Source organism: Somniosus microcephalus, chromosome 32 (assembly GCF_052327205.1).
Source record: "Somniosus microcephalus isolate GS21.2 chromosome 32, FLI_Smic_1.0, whole genome shotgun sequence".
Taxonomy (NCBI): domain Eukaryota; kingdom Metazoa; phylum Chordata; class Chondrichthyes; order Squaliformes; family Somniosidae; genus Somniosus; species Somniosus microcephalus.
This window is the reverse complement of record NC_141018.1, coordinates 26,273,316-26,297,667: the sequence shown is the minus strand read 5'-3', so window position 1 is coordinate 26,297,667 and position 24,352 is coordinate 26,273,316. Positions and strand designations below refer to the sequence as shown.

At 46.5% G+C, this 24,352-nt stretch overlaps 1 protein-coding gene and 1 long non-coding RNA gene across 17 annotated transcripts in view; one reads left to right on the top strand and one right to left on the bottom strand.

The window, feature by feature from the left end:
- Nucleotides 1-24,352, bottom strand: part of LOC147097348 (protein mono-ADP-ribosyltransferase PARP6) — a 121,830-nt gene that overhangs the window by 89,550 nt on the left and 7,928 nt on the right. For 5 of the 15 annotated variants that reach the window (XM_085972243.1, XM_085972245.1, XM_085972244.1 and 2 more), the window contains exons 1-3: nucleotides 14,275-14,852; nucleotides 6,411-6,527; nucleotides 4,221-4,298 (exon numbers count right to left, since the gene is read on the bottom strand). In XM_085972243.1, the coding sequence (XP_085828369.1) occupies nucleotides 4,221-4,298; nucleotides 6,411-6,527; nucleotides 14,275-14,277 (198 nt within the window). In that variant the 5' untranslated portion in view covers nucleotides 14,278-14,852. Of the gene's footprint in view, nucleotides 1-4,220; nucleotides 4,299-6,410; nucleotides 6,528-14,274; nucleotides 14,871-24,352 lie in introns of those variants that run through there. The other 10 variants (XR_015074361.1, XR_015074362.1, XR_015074364.1 and 7 more) reach the window with 6 other exon arrangements.
- LOC147097349 (uncharacterized) lies at nucleotides 1,898-22,678 on the top strand. 2 transcript variants are annotated; one of them, XR_015074366.1, is made up of 3 exons: nucleotides 1,992-2,280; nucleotides 21,103-21,224; nucleotides 22,514-22,678. It is a non-coding gene; the product is annotated as an uncharacterized LOC147097349 (long non-coding RNA). The 2 variants fall into 2 exon arrangements; XR_015074365.1 differs by having other exon boundaries at nucleotides 1,898-2,280; nucleotides 21,103-22,678.

Genomic DNA, 24,352 nt, shown 5'->3' with positions numbered 1-24,352 from the left:
GCGATCATCTTTAAGAATCAAGCCAGTACAAAGAGCTGTGATGAATCTCAGCATCCTTTTGCTTTTCCCTATTCAATTTTGTTCTGAAGATTATTGTTTAAATAGTGATGATGTAATTGGACAAATCGCTCCTGCAGAATATAAAGAGCCCAGTAACGTGAGTTAGTTTATAGAGTTTCCCCCACTATTCACAATATGGTTTTTCTGTTTGTATTGATTTGACAGTATTGTGAGGCAACTTCTCAGCTCGTATATTCTCAATTACAAAAGGTTTTGTCGCCGTGGTAACTTTTCTTCAATTCTTGACTGACTTTAAATATGAGTGAGTTCTCAAGATGTCCTTTGCATGCTTGGACTCTGAGACAGTGGAATCTATAACAAACAGTGACCGGGGGCATGTGATCCTTGTTTGCAAATTGTTACTCTACCCAGAGCTGGAAATGAAATAATTGAGTTTGACGCTATATCACGCGGCAGTTTGATTCGTGCTGCATTCACATGGATAAACTCTAGCTTCATTAGAATGGAACTAATTCTTCCTCAAACTGGGGAAGTAATGGGAGCGAGGCGGATAATGGGGCTGTGGCAGCAGCCAGCAGGAGCAAGGGTGAAGTCTGGCATACAGGAATGACAAATCTGCAGAGATAATGGCTGAGCTTTGTCTCAGTTATAACAAATCAAGCCAGCACTGCCAAGCTCAGAATTGCTCCAGCGAAATAAAGCTGGGATCCTTGAGATCGATTATGCTGACTGCGCACCTCTATAATATGCCATTAAACCATGGGCATGTTACGGAGGTCTTTGACATCTTGTTGTTATGGCACAAGGGTCCTTCATATGAAAAAGTCTTGTGGTGTAGTACTCTTCTTCTTCTGTCCTATGGTAGCAGCAAAGCAAATCAAATGTCAATATCTAAGTCAGATATCCAGGCCAAAGCTTCCGGTGTAACAGCGTGGATATCTTGGAGGCTGCCTACGAGTTTCCTCTGAGGGCAGTGCTCAATGATGTGCTCCAGGGTCTGATTAGGAGCTCCACAGTCGCATGATGGGGATGCTTTAATCTTCCATCTATGAAGAAGGTGGCAGCATCTGCCATGACTGGTTCTGAGGCGGTTGATGGTTGTCCGCTGTTTGTGAGGAAGGTTTGATCCTTCAGGTTGATCCTTCAAGGTCCTCTATAAGGAATCCATTCCATATGTCACAGTTCTTCCAAGCATTTCGCCATTGGACATCAAGGCTGAGGGGAGATCGCTGAAAGGCTTCGGCGACGGTCCAGAATGGCCTTCTAGATTTGAGATGGGTTGGTGGTAGGTTGTTCAAGTCGGCCTGGATCAGCATGTCTTTGCTGGTGTAGCAGTTGTGTTCTCTGGAGACTGCATATTCGCGGCGTAGGTGTGGTGGTGCGATGTTTGCAAGCATGGGCAGCCAAGGCGATGGTGTCGATAAAAGCATACCGGTGATCATTCTCATAGTGGAATTCAGCTGGACATCAACGATTTGACATGCGAACTCAATAGCCATGCCAGAGAGCACTACTCACTGTAGAGTACACCAGGGCGAGTGCTGCTGTATGGAGGGTTTGAGCGTCTGCTCCCCGTGTGGATCCGCCGAGTGTCTGGATCAAGTTGACCCTACTCTTTAGTTTCTTCCCAAGGTTCTGGAGATGTTGTCTATATGACAGGGTGCGATCAAGCGCGACTCCTAAATAAGAGCGTTTTTGGCATGGTTTACCTCTACGCCGCAAAAGGAGACTTTCAAAGCTTGGTTTGCTTGTGAAAGCCCCCTGGGACTGGCAACACTATGCCAGCATGTGTGATATAACATAGGCTATGGAGCTTTGACCATCTGTGCAGTTTGTTCACCTGCTTCCAATTTACTTTAAATCTATTTGTGAAATTTTCCCCTTTTAGTTGGCATTCTATTTTAGAACAGAACACATGTAACCTCAGCTGTCCTTGATGAATTCAATAGGGAAGAATCAACTGTCATCTGCACTGGCATGATTTCACCTCTGTTCAATGGGAATCGCACTCCCTGTTTTGCATAACAAGCTGGCGCACATTGAAATATCTACAGCAGCACACAGCACTCCTCTAAACAGCGCACAGCCACTGACTGACTGATTGTTGAGCCATACTGGAGAGGTTTCCACATCAACAATTGTCATTAATTGAAAAATCATAAAAACAATTTTCATCCTTCAGAATTTTTATTGGTGAGAGCTTGGAAAGAAAACCTACTGGAGATTGGAACTGTAAATCCTGTCGCCGTTTTGTGAGAGGTTTGTGTAGTCTTTCTGATTATTTGGTTGTCGGTATTTTTGTGATTAGCAGCAAGGGTATTTGTGGAAAAAACTCATTGTTACTCGTTGTCCGTGATCAGACCATGAAACCATAACGTGCATTTGCTATATTAAAACAAGGAAAGAGGAATATAATCTTCCAGATAAATTCATAACTTTATGCTCTTAACGTATAAGATTTTATGGCAAGCCTTTTTTTGTTTCATTGTCAAAGTACTTAAAGTAATTGTTGGAAGGATTAGAGGGGAGTTGAGGAGAACTTTTTTCACCCAGAGGGTGGTGGGGGTCTGGAACTCACTGCCTGAAAGGGTGGTAGAGGCAGAAACCCTCATCACATTTAAAAAGTACTTGGGTATGCGCTTGAAGTGCCGTAACCTGCAGGACTACGGACCAAGAGCTGGAAAGTGGGATTAGGCTGGTGAGCTCTTTTTCAGCTGACAGACACGATGGGCCGAATGGCCTCTTTCTGTGCCGTAAATTTCTATGATTCTATGATTCTATACTCGCGCACAATGATAGAATTCATGTCACAGTGTGTCAATAATAGAACATTGCAACAAGAAAAGGCAATTCAGCTCATCAAGTCCCCTCCCTTCTCATTCCACGCACAAACACCATAATCATGGATTCCCCAACCTAAATGCAAGATTTCTACACCCCCATCTCAATCAAACAGACCTATGAATATCTGTATACCCTGAATTTCCTTTCTTGATCGGTATTGGTCCACTTCCTTCATGAGTTGATTTCACAAATTAATTACTTTCTCTGGTAATGTGCCCTATGTATGACGTATGAAGAGAGATTGGGTCGATTAGGCTTATATTCGCTAGAGTTTAGAAGAATGAGAGGGGATCTCATTGAAACTTATAAAATTCTAACAGGACTAGACAGACTAGATGCAGGAAGGATGTTCCCGATGGTCGGGGGAGTCCAGAACCAGGGGTCACAGTCTAAGGATAAGGGGTAAACCATTTAGGACTGAGATGAGGAGGAATTTCTTCACCCAGAGAGTGGTGAACCTGTGGAATTCTCTACCACAGAAGACAGTTGAGGCCAATTCATTAAATATGTTCAAGCAGGAGTTAGATATATTTCTTAAGGCTAAAGGGATCAAGGGATATGGGGAGAAAGCAGGGACAGGGTACTGAGTTTGGATGATCAGCCATGATCTCATTGAATGGCAGAACAGGTTCGATGGGCCGAATGGCCTACTCCTGCTCCTATCTTCTATGTTTCTATGTATCGACTGTCCAATGGAAATATGGCATGGCATATCCCCAAACTCCTGTAGCCCTCTATTCCCTCCCAAGCACTTCCTTCAGTCCCTTCACCCCAGCTTTCAGTCGGCTTGATTCTACACTCTGGAACTCCCTCTCTGAGCTCCCCTGCCTCTACACCTCCCTCTCTACCTTTACAAACCTCCTCAAATTCCATCTCTTCAACCAAGCTTTTGGTCACCTCTCCCAATTCCTGGCTCGAGATCCGATTTTTCCCCAGTGGCTATTTGTGATGCGCCTTGGGACATTCTTTACCTGAAAGACGTTGCATAATGTAAGTTGTTGTGCATTAGATGATTCAATGAGTCATAGAATCACATGGCACAGAAGGAAGCCATTCGGCCCATCATGTCTGTACTGGCTCTTTGAAAGAGCTCTCCAATTAGTCCCACTCGTTTACTCTTCCCCCATAGTCCTGCCAATTTTTCGTTTCCTATTCCTTTTTGAAAGTTACAATTGTATCTGCTTCCTCTACCCTTTCAGATAGTGTTTCTTTAGACTTGTTGATACTCTTTCCTTCCCCATCCACGAAACCAGTGGCTTTTTAACGATGAACTCGCAGAAGGGATTATTGCCGGTGCATTGCAGACTCTCACCCGAGTCTGTACCCCAAGTGTGCAATGTCAAGGGATTGCTTACCTGCACGCCATACAGGAACTCATCAGAGTCATTGTCCCCATCAGAATCTTCGTCAGTCCAGTACTGACCTTTGATGTCCTGAAGAAAAGTCACAGATATAAAAAGAGATTCATGTCTCGTGCCACCTGAACACAGATAATGTACAGCTGCAAAGTATTGCCAAGCTCCTGTCAACAATAAAAATCAAACAGAAATCATGATTTGGGGTCAACTTAAAAAAAATATATAGTCATGGAATTTAAGGGGGAAAAATTCGGTTGCCTAAGGGGGCGTTAACGGGGCGCAAAGCAACTAGCACACGGGCGTGGCGCCGCGAACGCCTCCCGTGAAATTCAGCGTGAGGTTAGCGGCGGCAGTAGCCAGTAGCACCCCCGCGGTACTGCGTCTCCGGTGATGGCGTCATCGGCGAGCGCAGCGCCCCGCTCGTGCCCCGGCCACAAACTTTGGTTGCGCCCCCTGATGTACCGCCGGATGCTATGTCCGACAGGGTCAGGGGGGTGTACGTGCAGCCGGGGTGGCGATAGTTAAGGGGGAGGAGCCGGGTGGCCATTTTTTCTGCAGTACCTGCTGACGTAAGAAAACTACTAGGCACTTGGTCAGAGTATTAAACAAGGCTTTAATCGACTGTTTCACAACATGTAAGTCTAGTTGTCCTTCACTAGTTCCTGTTTACAAAATGTCCCTGAGCAAGCTGGGCCCGTGCCTGAGTATTTATACCCTCCCTGGACAGCGCCACCAGCAGGCCGCCCAGTATATTGCATAAGTCATTTCTACATGAATGGCACGACTTATGACACCTGCCGTCCCCCCGCGGGGTGCGGGCCGCGATCAGGCAGCCCAGCTCTCCTCTTGAGTGTCGGGCTCTTTTGCCAGCACCCCGCTCCCTGGTGGCCCAGCTGGGCCCCGATTCGTGCTGCGCAAGGCCCCCTCTCCTTTAATAAGGGGAGGGAGGCCTGCAGTACCGCAGCACGACGTGGCACTGTGGCACGTAGTACCGCAATATCGGGCTGGAGCACGCCAAGAGGGAGGGGTAGCGCCTCCAGTAGCGCCCCATCTCCTGCTTGGGTCGCTCCCATCGAATTTTGGGCACAGGGGTGCTAACTTTTTTGGGGGGCTAAAAGTAGCGAAAGTGGGCGCAACCCAATTTTTGCCCCTTAATATTTTAATTTGATTTTCCTATTGGCAAGCAAAGTATTATAGGTTCGGAGGACATCACACGATTGAAGAAAAATCAAGTATGTGATCCAGTATTCTAGCCTCTTGTGTCACGGGCTGGTGTGAGGCGGGTTCACCAAAGCAATTGCCAACATGGCAAGGTCCCATTCTTGGTAACGCCATTCAGGTTAAGTGCCCGAGGAAATCTGGGTGCTTCGCCAGAGGTGGCGCGGAAGGGTTACAGGGCAGATGCCCATCGTGTACCTGGGGGCAGGTGACCTACCACATCTCAGCCAGTGAATCACCTGGTTGGATACAGAGCAAGTGTGGGATTGAAAAGAGGAAATCAGTTTAAATTTAAGAAATGGTGAGCAGGAGATTAATGAGGGAGAAGAGAATGTACAAAAAAAAATCGGTAAATAAGTTCTAATAAAAAGAGAGGATTTAATCCTGATAGATGGTAATCTGAGGAAGGATGTTCTTGCCATGGAGGGAGTGCAGCGAAGATTCACCAGGCTGATACCTGGGATGGCAGGAATGACGTATGAGGAGAGATTGGGTCGATTGGGCTTATATTCGCTGGAGTTTAGAAGAATGAGAGGGGATCTCATTGAAACTTATAAAATTCTAACAGGACTAGACAGATTAGATGCAGGAAGGATGTTCCCGACGGCCGGGTTGTCCAGAACCGGGGTCACAGTCTAAGGATAAGGGGTAAGCCATTTAGGACAGAGATGAGGAGGAATTACTTCACCCAGAGAGTGGTGAACCTGTGGAATTCTCTACCACAGAAGGCAGTTGAGGCCAATTCATTAAATATATTCAAGAAGGAGTTGGATATATTTCTTAAGGCTAAAGGGATCAAGGGATATGGGGAGAAGGCAGGGACCGGGTACTGAATTTGGATGATCAGCCATGATCTCATTAAATGGCGGAGCAGGCTCGAGGGGCTGAATGGCCTACTCCTGCTCCTATCTTCTATGTTTCTAATACTGTGTAGGTCATAGAGAGTCGTGTTTCTTAATGTGAACCCACCTGTTGACAGCTTTGATTGGCTCCTGACCATCCTTTCAGACTCGAGTGAGGAAAGCGCCACACGACTGGGGAAAGCCTCGTGAGACAGGCGGCACCTCGCTCTGTACTGTTCCCAGCCTGAGGTGAAACCAGTACCAGATTTAAGAACACAAAAGCATCCAATTCCGTCACAATTTGGAAGGTACAATCAAACAGCAAAAAAAATAAACACAGGCTCACAGGTGGCATTGAAATGAGTCGACTGAAGGATTTTACCTTCAGCCCCCGTGAACAAACTGCTAGTATTTAAACACCATGTGGAAATGATTTCATTGCATCACAATCTTATGATTTGTCACAGAGATTCCATTGAAGTCTTTTTTGAAAAATTATGCATGAAACTCTGCCTTTATACTGTATATAGAAATACATAAACATTACAACAGGGAAAAAAGCCATTTTGGCCCAACCAGTCTGTGGACCCTCCATGCAAGCAAATAGTCTTAATCACATTTACTTACCCTTTTCCCATGTCCCTTCTACTTATCCAATCTAATCTTCACTGTTGACATAGTTTCTTCCTCAACCGCCCCCTGGAGCTGAATTCCACAGCCTCAAAACTCTCTGTGTAAACACTTGTGGATTGTAAATTGCTTGGCAATAGATCAGAAAGTTGATTTGGTGAGTAACTTGAGTTCAGGATGGTCCCAGGTCCTCTCTGTGCTGAGGTAGCTGATCTCAGCCAAGGTGGAGGTAGACATAAGGAAAAGAAAGACGTGCATTTACACAGAGCCTTTCATGACTTCAGGACAAAGGCCTAGAAATTCAGTTGTTTGCGCCAGCCGCTAGCGCCTTAGGAGGAGGAGATGTGGGGCGCTAGGTGGCTAGCGGCCGGGCGCAGCGCGATCTGCGCCTCTCCCCAACTTCAGTAAAGATTTAGTGGCGGCGCAAAGCCTTTGCGCGCGCTCAGCTGCGCGCGCAGATCCTGACGTCATTTCATCGTGCAACGCCCTTTGTGCGCCCAAAACCGGAAATTCAGTGGCGCCGGCCTATTGTGCGCCTGGCGCCCCTAGCGACTGGTAGAGGGGAACGGTTCCCAGTCGCTGCGGGGTGAGGGGGGCGCAAATTAAAGGGCACTCCTCCTGCAGTAGAAATGGCAGCCATTTTGCAACACTCCTTCTTTGTGAGAGACGGATCTTTGCAGAGAGACAAAGGTAGAGAGCTTTCTGGTTTGGCTCAACACTCGCACAGGTACTTGTGGCTTCAGGCCACAGCTTTGCACTTGTCTTTAACTTCAGAGCCATAGCATTGATTGGAAACATATAATGGGGGCTGCAATGGGTGCAAACGTTGGCCTTCTCCATAGTCCTGGGCGTTGTACAGATCAAGCAGCAGTGGTCAGGCCTTGCTTCAAGGCTGCAGTGTGCAGGGTGTGGCAGGCAAACAAATCCACCCTCCCCCTTTAAGAGCTCACCGGCGCCAGAGTGTCTGCCGTCAATCAGCAACTCGCCGAACCTGCGCTGCGCCCGCCCTCAGGGGTATCGCCCCGGGCCGCCGGCTTAGCGCCTAATGATAGTCGTGCATCACCTGTTTTAGCGTAGCAGCAACCTCTTGGGGCGATGCCACTGAATATCGGCGAAGGTGGCGCGAAGTTGCGCCGGGCGCAAACTTTAGCGGCCGCCCAGCTGTAGCGCCCCAAACGTGGCTATACTGAATTTCTAGGCCAAAGTGTTTTACAGCCAATGAAGTAGTTTTTGAAGTGTAGTCACTGTTGTAATGTAGGAAAATGCAGCAGCCAATTTGCGCACAGCAAGGTCCCACAAACAGCAATGTGATAATGACCAGATAATCAGTTTTAGTGATGTTGGTTGAGGGATAAACATTGGCCCAGGACACCGGGGCTAACTCCCCTGCTCTTCTTCAAAATAGTGTCGTGGGATCCTTTATCTCCCAGACGGGGCCTCGGTTTAACATCTCATCCAAAAGACAGCACCTCCGACAGCGCGGCACTCCCTCAGCACTGCACTGCAGTGTCAGTCTAGATTTTTGTGCTCAAGTCTCTGGAGTGGGGTTTCGAACCCACAACCTTCTGACTCAGTGCCGAGAGAGTGCTGCCCACTGAGCCACGGCACTGCCGTTGGTCTTATGCGGTTAGGGAAGGGAAAAATCAGCCATGGTTCCTGCTCCCTATCAAGAGACCTCGCTGGAAGTTTGCACGGGTGGATGTTGGATGCAGATAGGATCAAGCTTGGCTGTGGTGCCCACCTCTGAGGTGAGCATAGCCTGCCAGCACTCGCTGTCAAGGCTCCCACATCAGTAATGCATCACTTGGAGGAGATGCACCCATGTAACCATGCCCCAGCAAGGAGTCAACATTGTCAGCAGTGGTGGGGATGGCAGAGGTGGGACAGGAATTTGGAAGGAAAAATAATTGTGGAGTGTGTGGTACAATAGATTAGAACTTCTGGAACGTGCAGCTTGTAAGAGTTCTAGCGAGATATATTAGTCCGGTCCCATTCCAGTCCTTCATGGGTGTGAGCCCACATTGTAGAACAGCCCATCGTGACGCCTTGGCTCAGTGGTAGCACTCTCACCTCTGAGTGTAGAAGGTCGTGGCTACAAATCCCACCTTGGGGCTTGAGAACAGAAGTCTAGGCTGTGGAGTCTTTACAGCCTTCCGGACTCAATATCGAGTTCAACAATTTCAGATCATAACCTCGGCCCCTCTTTTGGTTTGCGCCTTTTCCTTTTTCTCTCTCCCACATGGCAGCTGTCTCTCATTCTGCCAGCGCATTTCACACTTCATCTAGAGCCATCCTTTATCTCTTTACCTGTCCTATTACCATCTCGTCTCGCCTTGAATATCTCTTAATGTCTCTTCACCTCCCAGACCTTCCCTTTTGTTCTTTCATCCCCTCCCCCATTTCCCAGCCCCCAAACTTGCTTTTTAATCCGTTTCATTTCCTGCTTTTTTCTCAGTTCTGACGAAGGGTCTTCGACCTGAAACGTTAACTCTGTTTCTCTCTCCACGGATGCTGCCCTGGCCTGCTGAGTTTTTCCAGCGTTTTCTGTTGTTATTTCGGATTTCCAGCATCCGCAGTATTTTGCTATCGTATCAGTCTAGGCTGGTACTTCAGCACAGTATGAAAGAATTGGTCAGCTTTTTTTTTTGCTGAACGTTTCTCACCATTTGGAATACTTTACAAAATAAAATTACAAATTAAAAGACATAGGCCTAAGAAATTGGGCAACGCTGGGAAACCTGCTGGCAACATTGGCGGCCAAGGATAACGGCCGCCAGCCGAGAGAGCACAGGCAGTCCCGGCATTTTGGTGCCGCCTGCTCATTATCATCACCGTGGCGGTGATTTGCTAGCGCTAGTCTCAGAAGGAGGCCAAAGGTCGCTGCGGTCTCCCGCTCGCTGTGTAGCGGAACGGGGAGGAAAGGAGTGACCTGAACAGTTGTCGTACATGCTCCAAAAATATTAGCTGCCACCCAATGTTTATCGATTTTCTTTGTCTGTTTATGACATGAATGCAGATAAAAGAGATTTTATCGCAGATCACCTTCAACCGTTGCAATGGGGTTCACCCATTGATTTTCTGACCCTCAAACACTGTCGGCCTCCCGGAAAGCTGCCAGAATATGCAACCCCCCCCACCCCCCCCGCCCGCCCCTTCCCCCTTCCTACCGACCCTCTGCACCCGCCACTGATGAGCAAGAACTGAAAGCTTAAAAGAAGAACCTTGGCAGCGGAGGCGTTTGAGGTTCTGGCGTCCACCCTCACAGGTCCCACCAGCCTCCTCAGGGCCGTTAACGCTGCTGAAAGACCTTTTAGCGGCAGAAAATAATGGCGTGATTTAGCGCGGGCGGCGGCGCGAGCGGAGAACTCCAAAGCGGACGAGCTGGCTTCAACTCGGCGCTGCAGGCCGATTGACGTCACGCTCCACCTCATTAAAATACTCTCGCCTATAGCAGTTAACAGCAGTGCTGATGACCTGCCCAAAATGGTGGCCTGCCGCGGTACCCGCCAACAGCTGGCGGAAGAGTGCCAGCTGCCGGTTTTTTTTTGCATTTCATGGCGCCAACGGGTGGCGCAAACCACCCGAATTTTTCGGCCATAATTTGAAAGTCCATATGCATCACATGCTGGGGGCAATTTTGACTTTAGGCGACAGGGTAAAACGAGCAATATCGGATCAGCCGCCCGTGATGCATCTTTCCCGATTTCATTTACATTGAAGAAAATTGCCAGAACCTTGGAGGCTCGTTAAACTTCCCAACATTATTTGCTAGTCCCATGCAGGACTTACAGGCTTTTTCACCATCTTCACAATGATAGCACTGCTCACCCTCATCAAATGGGCATAGGAGTGTGTAGACAATCTCAACTGTAGGATCTTCTTCTTCTTCTTAGGCAGTCCCTCAGAACCGAAGATGACTTGCTTCCACACTAAAAATGAGTTCTCAGGTGACTGATGAGTCCAATGCGGGACCTGGAGTCTCTGTCACAGGTGGGGCAGACGGTGGTTGAGCAGTACCGCGTTCCGGTCTGTCGCTGTTGGGGTTGTCCATGAGGGTTCTGACATTCCAGGTCCCGAACTTCATTTTAAAGGGTGGAAGATGCCTGTGCATGAATTCTTTTAATGTGGCACATCACACAGTCTGCGCTCAATCCAGCGGTGTTTTATCTAACTGTACCACAAGAAGGACATTTTTTGGTCATTTTTTTTCACCCTCAAACTCCCTCTCTTCTGGTGTCACTGATTAGTGTTCGGATACAGTTTCCATGGACACTCAAGTTGGGCACCTTGCACAAGTGACTTTTCTTCATCTGTTAGACTTGGCAGTGAGTGGTGTCAGGCTATTGGACTGTGGATGAAATCACAGCACAATCCTGCCCTTATCTGACATCCATACTCTTCCGGCACTGCTCATTGTGTACAGTTCTCATCTCCTTAACTAAGGAAAGACATACTTGCCTTAGAGGGAGTGCTACGAAGGTTCACTAGACTGGTTCCTGGGATGAGGGGGTTGCCCTATGAGGAGAGATTGAGTAGACTAGGGCTATATTGCCGAGAGTTTAGAAGAATGAGAGGTGATCTAATTGAAACATATAAAATTCTTAAAAAGTTTGACAGGGTTAATGCTGAGAAAATGCTCTCCCTGGCTGGGGAATCTAGAACACGGGGTCACAGTCTCAGAATAAAGGGTCGGCCATTTAGGACTGAGATGAGGAGCAATTTCTTCACTCAGAGGGTGGTGAATCTTTGGAATTCTCTACCCCAGAGGGCCGTGGAGGCTCAGTCGTTGAGTATATTCAAGACAGAGATCGATAGATTTTTTGGATATTAAGGGAATCAAGGGATATGGGGATTGGGCGGGAAGGTGGAGATGAGGCTGAAAATCAGCCATGATCTTATTGAATGGCGGAGCAGGCTCGAGGGGCCAAATGGCCTCCTCCTCCTCCTATTTCTTATGTTCTTAAATGAAACCTTGTTGACTTTCTCCCCACTCTCCTTAGTTCAGATGGACTGAAGCCAATTGTAGCGCTCCTAATGATACCTTATATTGTCGAAAAATTACTCTGGGCAAAGGAAGGTTCAATGGTTTTACACGTTGAGCGTTTAACAATTCCCCTGAGCAACATGAATGTACAGGAAATCATTATTACAGTATTATATCCATATGTTATTAAAAAAAATCTTGTGTAGAGAGTGCACTTTCTGTCCACAAACAGAAATTCTATGAAATCTTTTTTGAAAAATTACGCATGAAACACTGCCTTTATAAGAATTATACAGTATATAGAAATACATCGACGTTACATTCGGACCATCCAGTCTGTGGACCCTCCATGCAAGCAAATAGTCTTAATCACATTTACTTACCCTTTTCCCATATCCCTTCAACCCCTCTTCCTTCATCCACTTATCCAATCTAATCTTTCTGTCATGGATTTTGGTCATGCTTTACTGTCAACTTTTACCATTATAAGTTCCATGTCAACATTTCCCATTAATTTTGCTCTGTCAGTTGTCAGTGTGTAGTTTCAGGCTCTGCCCACTAGGGGGTTCTGTGGAGCGGGTTTGTGAAGTCTCTCGGCCAACTCCGTCACCATCTTGTATGTCAAAACAATGGGGGGGGGGAAATTGGGGTTGGTTTGTGCCTCTCGTTACGGGGCGCAAATCCCCTAGCGCCCAGGCGCGGCGCAGCTAACACCTCCCGCAAAATTCAGCGGGAGGTTAGCGGCGGCGGTAGCCGGTAGCGCCCCACGGCGCTGCACCGCCGGCGATTAAGTCATTGCCGTGTGCAGCGCCCCGACCACAAACTTCCCTTGCGCCCCCTGACCTATCGCCGGACGATCTGTCCGACAGGATCAGGGGGCGTTTTTGCAGCGGCGGTGACGCTACTTAAAGGGGAGGTGTCGGGCGGCCATTTTAATTTTGGCCAACTGTCATCACCTGCCCCCCCCCCCCGTTCCCCTTTTTTATGCGGGGTGCCGGCCGCGATTGCTCAGCCCGACACTCCTCTTGGATGACGTTAGCGCCCCACAAGGGGCGCCACCCACTTTTTCCCCCAATGTATGTTCATTAACTGACTGTGGGCAAGGTCACAGGCAATTTATTAGCCCTTCAGTAGATAAGATACTCTGTTGAGTATTTAGGGGGTGGAACCATAATTGATATGATTCGCAGAAAGACAATGGGCCGGAAATTGCAGTGGGTAATAACAGCAAACTAACAGCATTAGTTTCCACTTATATAAAGCGTTATCACATCCTCAGGAAGTCCCGAAGCGGTTCCCAGTCACTGTACCATGTACGATAGTTTGGTGTTAGCTGTGACTCAGTGGTGACACGCTCGCCTCTGAGTCAGAAGGTTGCGGGTTCAAGTCCCGCTGCAGAGACTTGAGCACAAAAATCTAGGCTGACACTCCAGTGCAGTACTGAGGGAGTGCTGCACTGTCGGAGGTGCCGTCTTTCACTTAAACCGAGGCCCCGTCTGCCCTCTCAGGTGGATGTAAAAGATCCCATGGCACTATTTCGAAGAAGAGCAGGGGAGTTCTCCCCGGTGTCCTGGGCCAATATTTATCCCTCAATCAACATCACTATAAAACAGATTATCTGGTCATTATCACATTGCTGTTTGTGGGAGCTTGCTGTGCGCAAATTGGTTGCAGCGTTTCCCACATTACAACAGTGACTACACTTCAAAAAGTACTTCATTGGCTATAAAGTGCTTTGGGACGTCCTGAGGTCATGAAAGGCGCTGTAGAAAAGCAAGTCTTCATTTTTCTTTTTAAAAAAATGATCTAATACAGGAATGCAACGAGACAGAGGGCGTGTGATTTGAAAATAAAATTAAAAAGCTGAGCATTTCCACGATTTCGATCCAGTTTCTCTCTGCACTATTTCCAGCTCCTTGGACAACATCTTTGCCCAAGTTGCCGTCTGTCTTATTTTAATATATTTTAAATGTGTTTGAATACTGCAGATAGGAATTTATGCAAATATTTTAACCAGTGCTTGGAAAAACACCATACAGAGGGAATTAAACACATATAGATGTTAGGAAATATAACCTGTGACTTGCAGCAATTAAAGAATGAACGCAAGTGACCGGCCGTTTACGATTAATGTGCAGAAAGGTATCTTATTTAAATAACACCGATTGCTGGCACATTCTGTGACCGCTCCGATGATATTAAGGTGAAATCATCAATTATTGATGTCCTTTTACTCAGTTCGCTCAATTAATGAAACATTAGTATGACGGCGGTGGGGTGAGAGGGCGGTGTGCGACATGAGACACACTTACAGTGTCATCGGACACCCTCGGGGAATAACGTGCAACCCGCGCGAAAATCGGTGAAGTCCGCTCACCATTTGCGCTGAAATTCAGAGCTGCATCTGTGTTCGGACCAGGCCTCGGTCCTCCATACTGCCAAGAGTGGGTTGGAAATAATGAAGAAAAAGGCCTGTCAAACAAGCGTCTGCACCCTGCAATCTCCTTGACAACGGATGGTCTCCCAACACCTTCCTCTGTCATTGAAAGCAAAGCAAAAAAAAAACAGGTCAATAGTGTCTGTAACTTTGAAGTACAAATTCAGGATCTGAAAAGGTAATGCTTCAAAACATTTAAAATAACTGTGTTAATAGCAAGAATCTACTGCCTGAACTCTGGACATGTTGATTCCAATTATTTTCTTTCTCTCTCCCCATCTGTTTCTGTCAAGCAAGCGGAGGTAAAACTGGCAGCTGCTCACTATGCACACTGGGCACACAAGAGATTGACATCTGCAAAGTGTGGAACCATTGTGCCCAGGGATCTTTAATGAAGAACAGATGTCATCAGGAGTAGAAACAATAGTCCGATCTCAGCTGACTTCACAGGGGTAGAGGAGACGGCAGAAGTGTCTTGGCTGAAAAGGGCTGACAGCTGTACACACTGAAGTGTACAAGGGGAACAGTTCCCAACTAGCGGGGGGGGGGGGGAGGGGAACGATGGAACGTCTGCACCAGTAGCCGTACGCTTGCAAATTGCAACATCTCATATTTCATACAAATATCATTTTCAGCTGTTACTGCAAAGATAGATCATCACAAAAGCAAATATAAAAACAAACATGCAGTTTGCCTGTAGCTGCTGTTACGGACTGCTGGAAATGATCTACCAAAGACAGGACTGGATCTGAGCTGATGCAATCCATTAAGTCAGTTTGTTGCTCTGAGCTTGGTTTCGGGGTAGATTGCTTGAACTTTCCAGTGTTTCTAATCAGCCCAGTCGTGTATTAAACAAGATAACGTAATGAATTAGATTAAGGTATGCCCAGTTGTATTAGCAAAGGGGATGGAGTGCAAATCAAGGGAGCTCGTATTATCGCTTGAGCGGATATTTAGCAGATCCCAGTTGGAATATTGTTTGCAGTTCCGGTCACTTAATCATGGGGAAGGATCTTAGTGGCCTGAGGAGGATATGACAGACGAGCAAGTGATGATTATCCTCCATACACTTGAGCTTATCCTAAATTTCATCAAGCCCCGTTCACCTATCACCCCAGTGCTCGCTGACCTACATTGGTTCAGGTCCAGTATGCCTCGATTTGAAAGATTTTCATCCTTGTTTTCAAATCCTTCCATGGCCTCTCCCCTCCTTATCTCTGTAACCTCCTCCAGCCCTACAACCCTCCGAGATCGCTGCGCTCCTCCAATTCTGCTCTCTTGCGCGTCCCCGATTTTAATTGCTCCACCATTGGCGGCTGTGCCTTCAGCTGCCAAGGCCCTAAGCTCCGGAATTCCCTCCCTAAACCTCTCTACCTCTCTCCTTTAAGACGCTCCTTAAAACCTACCTCTTTGACTCAGCTTTTGGTCACCGGTCCTAATATCTCCTTATGTGGCTCGGTGTCAAATTATAGAAACATAGAAACATAGAAGATAGGAGCAGGAGTAGGCCATTCGGCCCCTCGAGCCTGCTCCGCCATTCAATGCGATCATGGCTGATCATCCAAATTCAGTACCCGGTCCCTGCTTTCTCCCCACACCCCTTGATCCCTTTAGCCTTAAGAAATATATCCAACTCCTTCTTGAATATATTTAATGAACTGGCCTCCACCGCCTTCTGTGGTAGAGAGTTCCACAGGTTCACCACTCTCTGGGTGAAGAAATTCCTCCTCATTTCTGTCCTAAATGGCTTACCCCTTATCCTTAGACTGTGACCCCTGGTTCTGGACTCCCCGACCATCGGGAACATCCTTCCTGCATCTAGTCTGTCCAGTCCTGTCAGAATTTTATAAGTTTCAATGAGATCACCTCTCATTCTTCTAAACTCCAGCGAGTACAAGTCCAATCGATCCAATCTTTCCTCATACGTCATTCCTGCCATCCCAGGTATCAGCCTGGTGAATCTTCGCTGAACTCCTTCCATGGCAAGAACATCCTTCCTCAGATAAGGCGACCAAAACTGCACACAATACTCAAGATGTGGTCTCACCAAGGTCCTGTACAACTGCAGCAAGACATCCTTGTTCCTGTACTCAAACCCTCTCGCTACGAAGGCCATGTCTGATAACCCTCCTGTGAAGCACCTTGGAACATTTCACTATGTTAAAGGCGCTATGTAAATGCAAGTTGTTGTTGAAATCAGTAATTTAAGTTTGCTGGAAAAGTTGAGGAAGTTGACTTTGGATAAGAGGAGACCAAACTTGAAGTTTTCAAGGGAATTGACAGAGTTGCTGCAGGCAAATTGTTTGCTGTAATGAAGGGTTCCAATACTTGGCGATACAGGTTAAAAAAATAGGAAGTGAAGAGTAAGATAAAGAGACAAGCAGAACTTTTCCAGCCCCAAGATAATATACTGCTGGAAGAAGTTGCCTTGGAAGCAAAATGAGGCTGACAGAATGAATGGGTTCAAGAGCCGGTCACGCGTTTCTGGAAAAAGGATTGAGGGATACGGTGTGAGGAAGTTGATTTTCCAAAAAGGGGATGGGCTTTGTGGGCCTGAGGGCCTTTACTTATTCTAAAAATACCTTGTTCTTATTACCAGTACAATGACCTTTTCCTTCATCCGCTTTGTGCTGGCACATGTGCAGTAAACATGGAATCAAAGACTGACACAACCATATTTTTACCTCAAAGCGTAAAAGAATTATTTTTGATTGTGGCACAGGAAAAAGAAAGTTTGTATTGCTATCAGAATTCTCCACCACAACCGTGAACATATACGGCACAGTGATGGGGTGTCTACTTGGCAAATTCAGGCTGATTCTTGCCCTAATCCCCTTCAACATGGGGCCGACAATGTCGCAGTTAACAAAAGTCTAAAAAGCTAGGCCTGAAAATTTCTTCACTGGCCAAGTTCCCAGATTGTTTTTTTTTGGAATTGGTTCCTGGTTTTCCTGCTGCATTTAAGGGCGCTGCTGTAGTTTTATGCTCTACAGGTAAAGGAGATGTAACGGCACAGCAGATTGGTGTTTCAAGACACTGGGCCACAGAGTGGCGCACACACCAGCCATTTTGATTTTGGCCTTGTCGGAATGGGGGAGGGGAATACCAGTCGCGCTCACAGAGAGGGAGGCGTGGGCAGCTCAAAACTGCCTTTGGCGACAGCCCTGGGTGAAATGTTTTGTGCTTGACCTCTGACTCAGAAAGCAATCTATAGCGCAAGAAGGTCTAAAGAAACGAGAAGGAAGTACGTTTTTTTTTAAATAGCACAAAACAAGACGCATTTAAAAAAACACAGGGTGAATCACAACTGTGTTTGCCAAGGTTGCTCTTTGCCACGTTACCTCATCACTTCCAAATTAGTTTCTCAATCCTGAAGAAAACAGGAATAAATTCATTACAGTGACTTGAACCTGCGCACAGGAAACCAGCACACTGCTACAGAAACAATTTCTCCCAGTAATAGAATTATCATCGAGAAAGAAACTGAATCCACCCTGCAAGAATGAGCGAAAAGGAACATTGATTAATCTCTATGAATATTAATTATATAGCTTTAAATACTTTTCTCAAACAATTTTCGATAAGGTTTTTTCTAAGTTTTTCAAAGTGTTAGCCCTTCTGTATGAATATCCTCAGACAACAGTATGAGGTACATTGATAGCAGCTTTCTTTGATGATCCTAAACAGAATAGTGTCCTCCCTATTACTGTAATACTAGCTGCTATCAAGCTGCAACTTAATAGAAGGCATTCAGACGACACTTATAATGCACCTGAGCTTCACCTCGTGGGTTGTGACACAATTAATTTTTTCCCAACGAAACCGAGGTGAACAGCCAAGGTCTACAGTGTAGGAACCACCAGGTGAAGAAGTGTAGGAGATAAGCAAGCTTCGATCATGAAGTAATGGCTGGTGATTCCAAGCTTGGGTTTTAAGAGTGTGTAGATTGTCGGAGGAAGGGAAGGAGTTACACAGCTTTGAGGTCCTGGGGAAAAGCATTAGATAATGAATCAGTCCATGCCCGCATGCAACAAGACCTGGACGATGTTCAGGCTTGGGCTGATAAGTGGCAGGTAACATTCGCACCACAGAAGTGCCAGACAATGACAATCTCCAACAAGCGAGAGTCTAACCACCTCCCCTTGACATTCAACGGCATTACCATCGCCGAATCCCCCACCATCAACATCCTGGGGGGTCACCATTGACCAGAAACTTAACTGGACCAGCCACATAAATACTGTGGCAACAAGAGCAGGTCAGAGGCTGGGTATTCTGCGGTGAGTGTCTCACCTCCTGACTCCCCAAAGCCTTTCCACCATCTACAAGGCACAAGTCAGGAGTGTGATGGAATACTCTCCACTTGCCTGGATGAGTGCAGCTCCAACAACACTCAAGAAGCTCGACACCATCCAGGACAAAGCAGCCCGCTTGATTGGCACCCCATCCACCACCTTAAACATTCACACCCTCCACCATCGGCGCACCTTGGCTGCAGTGTGTACCATCTACAAGATGCACTGCAGCAACTCGCCAAGGCTTCTTCGGCAGCACCTGCCAAACCTGCAACATCTACCACCTAGAAGGACAAGGGCAGCAGGTGCAACACCACCACCTCCAAGTACCCCTCCAAGTCACACACTATCCTGACTTGGAAATATATCAGCCGTTCCTTCATCGTCGCTGGGTCAAAATCCTGGAACTCCCTCCCTAACAGCACTGTGGGAGTACCTTCACCACACGGACTGCAGCGGTTCAAGAAGGCGGCTCACCACCACCATCTCAAGGGCAATTAGAGATGGGCAATAAATGCTGGCCATGCCAGCGATGCCCACATCCCATAAAACGAATATGGGGACACTATCAACCTCGGTTTCAACCCCTGGAAAGTTCAGGGAAGAGGAAATATGTGTAAGACAATGTAATGGGAGTTCAGGATGAGCAGGAGACAATTGCTCAGAAGAGCAGTGATCATAGTCATGTCAGTAAAACACAGACAAAGACAAGAAATGTTGTGGTAGAAAAAGACAAAGTGAGACAGAAAGAGGCTGGAGGTTAGAAGTGATAAACAAGATGGCTAGCAGAGGAGAAACTTCTATAATATTCAAAATCTGGAGTGCAGGACAATTCGTAAAAGGGACTCCTTAGATATGGAAGTTGTATTCAAGTCTTGGATAGAAGTGGGCTTTACAAAAAGCGAAGGTTTGTTGAGGGGAAAGAATTGATTCGCACAAAAGGAGCCACGTTTCTAGGAAGCAGCCTCAAGAATGGAGGAATTGTGGAAATTCCACTAGAGATCAGAGGAAAATACCCTTACCTAATAAAAATCTGTCGATCAATCTCAGTCTTGAAAACTTCAGTTGACCCAGCATCCACAGCCTTTTGGGGGAGAGAATGCATCAGTGTCCTCATAGTTCCGTGCATGTAGATGATATTGGGAACATTTGTCTGTTCAGTAATACCTACGTTTATTTGCAACTGAGAGAGCCCTCGGTTTAACATCTCATCCGAAAGACGGCACCTCAGACAGTGCAGCACTCCCTCAGTACTGCACTGGGAGTGTCAGCCTCGGGTCATGTGCTCAAGTCTCTGGAGTGGAACTTGAACCCACAACCTTCTGACGCAGGGGCGAGAGAGCGCTACCAATGGGCCACGGCCGACACTGAGCCTATGGGTGAAGACCAACCTTCTTTCAAGCTGCGCGGCTGTCTGCCGGTCCCGCGCAGCCTGGGGCCAGCTTCACAAATGTGAAATTCCCCGCATGGGCGCAACTGTGAACGGGCCGCCGCAAAGTTCGTTAAAGGGACCGCGCAGCCAAAAAAAATTAGGGGGAACATTGGTGAAGACCCATAAGTTTTCCAAGTTACTGTTAAACACAGGTTACGTACATTTTGGCAACCCACATTGTATGAATGCAGTCATTTTACCTGCAAGCTACCTATGACATTGGATTACTCGTCATGTACTAATGTACGTTTAGAATTGCAAATGTCTTCATGCCAGTCTCCATAGGAGACAAAATGATGGTTGTTGGGAGCTCTGCCTGTTGTTGCAGTTGGCACATAGACAGATGTCATGATGTTATGCACTTGGATGCTTATCCACTTCCATAGAGTTGAGTTATGAAACACTGCCACGTTTGAACAAAGAACAGCAAGTGGCCACAACAGCGGAGCAAAGCGGTATAAATGGGAAAGCTGGAAATCAGAGGAAGGTGAAGAAAATTAGGGATGGGCCAACTGACAAAATTTGACATTCAAAAATAACTATTGCTTTGTAGTTCACCCCTAGTGACATGCTGGAGTACAATTCTACAACAACAACAACTTGTATTTATATAGCGCCTTTGACGCAGTAAAACGCCCCAAGGCATTGCACAGGAGTGTTATAAGACAAAAAAAATTGACACCTAGAGGCACTGGTAGCTTTCTGTTAGTGTGTAGGTAACTTAAAGGAAGAACGCGCGTATTTTATATGTGAGCCTATATGGTGAGTGTTGGCAAGGTGTTAGACTATTGGAGCCCAGCCTGATCTTCCCTCACCTTAAATCCGTCCACCCACATTTTCTTCAAAGCTTCCCTCCAGCATGTTCCCAATGAGCCGCTGCAATCCGTGTGGTGAAGCTGCTCCCTCAGTGCTGTTAGGTAGGGAATTCCAGGATTTTGACCCAGGTACAATGATGTACGTATGTCCAAAATCAGGATGGTTGTGTGAGTCGGAGGGGAATTTGATGGTGTTCCCATGCATCTCTTTCCCTTGTACTTTTAGGTGATGGTGGTCGCGGACTTGGGAGGTGGTGCTCTGCCAGACTGAGATGGTAGAACAATGAAAGCTGCTTTCTCCCACACCTTGTATTGTTCTCTACCCCGGTGGGCATGCAACCAATGGAGGTACAATGCACATGGAGTGGAACTGTACCCTTGCATGAGTTCCAATTTAAGAAAGAGCAAGAGGAGGAAATCAGAATATTGAAGGACAAAAATATAAATTTAAAATGTCTATCTTATTTGCATTAGAAGCATTCAAAGTATGAAATAATGTTTCTGCGCGTAATGCTTCTATGTATCATATCACTTCAGTGTCACAGGGTAACCTTCTCCTTGTATCATAGTCTTGTGATATAAAGAGCAATAGAGGAGTTGGAATGAATCATTTAAAAGAGCTTGTTACCATTAAATGTAGAGATGGCAGTACATAAGCAGCTTCACTGCATCAATATAGCATGTTGCAGTCCCACAAACTATCAGCTGCTGTCTGGATTTCTTTTACCTTTTAGCTGAATGCTACATCTAAATGCTATTAATGTCATCATTTGCTTGTTCAATTAGCCATTACTGGAGTTGATCCCCTTTGTAAGGCTGTCTTTGGAAACTGAAAAGGGAAGCAATTTTAGCAAAGGGGACTCGTATAGTTTCTCCCTAAGAGAGGAACCCGCAAATATATCAAAGATCACGAGCTATCAGAAAATGTGATAGTCAAGAACTGCTCTTAATGCAATTAAATTCTGTGGCATCTTCGACAAGGCTTTTGGTCACCTGTCCTAATTTCTCGTTCCCTGGCTTGGTGTCCATGTTCTTTACACCTACCTGTGAAGCGCCTTGGGACATTCTTTATGTTAAAGGCGCTATATAAATTCAAGTTGTTGTTGGTATGTTAAAGCTTTCAAGCACCATGCTCTTCAAGCAAATAGTTGCCTGCTAGACGCTCATTTGCTTGAATGTTTACCGTGCAAAATTAAATGTACCTGGCAGTCTCTGTCCATCACCTGCCACACATACTCGCTGTAAGTGAGTTATATACCCATCGCAGTAGCAAGGTTGGTGTTTTCGGGCAATATAAGTTAGTGGGGAGAGGAGATGCTGTTAATTTCACTACCATCTCTGGCCGGCACAACAGCTATATAAGTGAACATAAAAGCATGTGGGGAACTAGGAACAGGGAAAGGCCATTAAGCTTTATCCAACAAAGTCCAATAAAGCTGTGTATACCCTTTTAGCAAGATGCTTCAGCTAGATTGTGGAGTCATTAGGGAGATGCCAAGAAGTCTCTGTAATAAGTAATATATCAACTCTACGGCTACAGATTTGATGCACTAGATGATGACATGTGTGATGATGGCGTGCTGCCATTTTCTTTTGCAACAGTGCCTATTCAATGTTCTCTTTCACTTCCTTCATAGGACAACCAGCGTACTCTTCTGTGGCACTGTTGTTGGAATTTCCAAGCAAAGAGGTTTATAGCTAGGCAGGACGTCACGCTAGCTTTTATGTCTCATTGGCTTGTAAAGATGGCTATGGTGAAAATGATTCTTTTAAATAAAATGGCTTTCCATTTATAAAACATATATATCATGTCACAGGTTCTGGAGATTTGCCTGGTGTAATGAAATCTGTTTGTCTTGATCCTGTATTCGTTTTGCACTCATGTATATTACCCTCCCTCACTGTGTACAGTTTCACTTCCTCTTTCCCGACTAACCTGGGAGGTTCCAGGTCTTGGCTCTTGGCTCCGCCCCTGACTTCTCTTACATAAAGATCCCAGGATCTGTATGACTCATTCCTGTGAACCAGTTGGTGTGTTGAGATGTTAGCTCTGATCTTAGTGATTAAAAGCCAACTTGTTTAAGTCTATAACTTCTAGTTTTGTGGTTATTGAAGGCCCATCACCTGGAAAATAGAGAGTTAGGAACTAGAGCATGGGAACCAGCATAGGTGATCAAGGGACTTCCCAGATAGATTGAGAGTTTTGTAAGATGTACCCATTCTTGGTTGATAGATCAATCCCTCCTACCCATCCTCTCATCAGATCCCTCATCCCTTTTCATTCAACAACAACACAACTTGCATTTATATAGCACCTTTAATGCAGTGAAACATCCCAAGGTGCTTCACAGGAGAGTTATCAGACAACATTTGGCACTGAGCCACTGAAGGAGATATTAGGACAGGTGGAGGTGGGTTTTAAGGAGCAGCTTAAAGGAACAGGGCGAGGCAGAAAGGCGGAGAGGTTTAAGGAGGGAATTCCAGGGATTAGGGCCTGGGCAGCTAAAGGCACGGCCGCCAAATGTGGAGCAATGAAAATCAGGGATGTGCAAGAGGCCAGAATTGGAGTAACGCAGAGATCTCGGGAGGGTTGTAGGGCTGGAGGAGATTACAGAGATAGGGAGGGGCAAGCCCATGGAGGGATTTGAAAACAAGGATGAGAAAATCATTACAGAAATACCGCTAATTCCCTCTTGAAGTTATTTAATCCTGACGTGATTAGCCTCGCTTGATAACTTATTCCACAAGTCCTCATGTAAAAAGTTGTGCAATAAGTTCCCTTCTAACTTACATTGCCTAATATTTGAAGTCTTTTCTGCATTTAACGAGGATATCTCCTATGGGCATGGTTTTTGCTTCAGTCCAGAAAACATCCAGTTCCATTATGAGACACGACCAGTGATGTTAGGTATTTACCAGTTGAGTGCCACAGAGGAAGCACCTCAGAACAGAGCAGGTCAGAGGCTGGGTATTCTGCGGCGAGTGTCTCACCCCCTGACTCCCCAAAGCCTTTCCACCATCTACAAGGCACAAGTCAGGAGTGTGATGGAATACTCTCCACTTACCTGGATGAGTGCAGCTCCAACACTCAAGAAGCTCGACACCATCCAGGACAAAGCAGCCCGCTTGATTGGCACCCCATCCACCACCTTAAACAATCACTCCCTCCACCACCGGCGTACCGTGGCTGCAGTGTGTACCATCTACAAGATGCAGTGCAGCAACTCGCCGAGGCTTCTTCGGCAGCACCTCCCAAACCCGCGACCTCTTCCACCTAGAAGAACAAGGGCAGCAGGCGCATGGGAACACCACCACCTCCAAATTCCCCTCCAAGTCACACATTATCCTGACTTGGAAGTATATCACCGATCCTTCATCGTCGCTGGGTCAAAATCCTGGAACTCCCTCCCTAACAGCACTGTGGGAGTACCTTCACCACACGGACTGCAGCGGTTCAAGAAGGCGGCTCACCACCA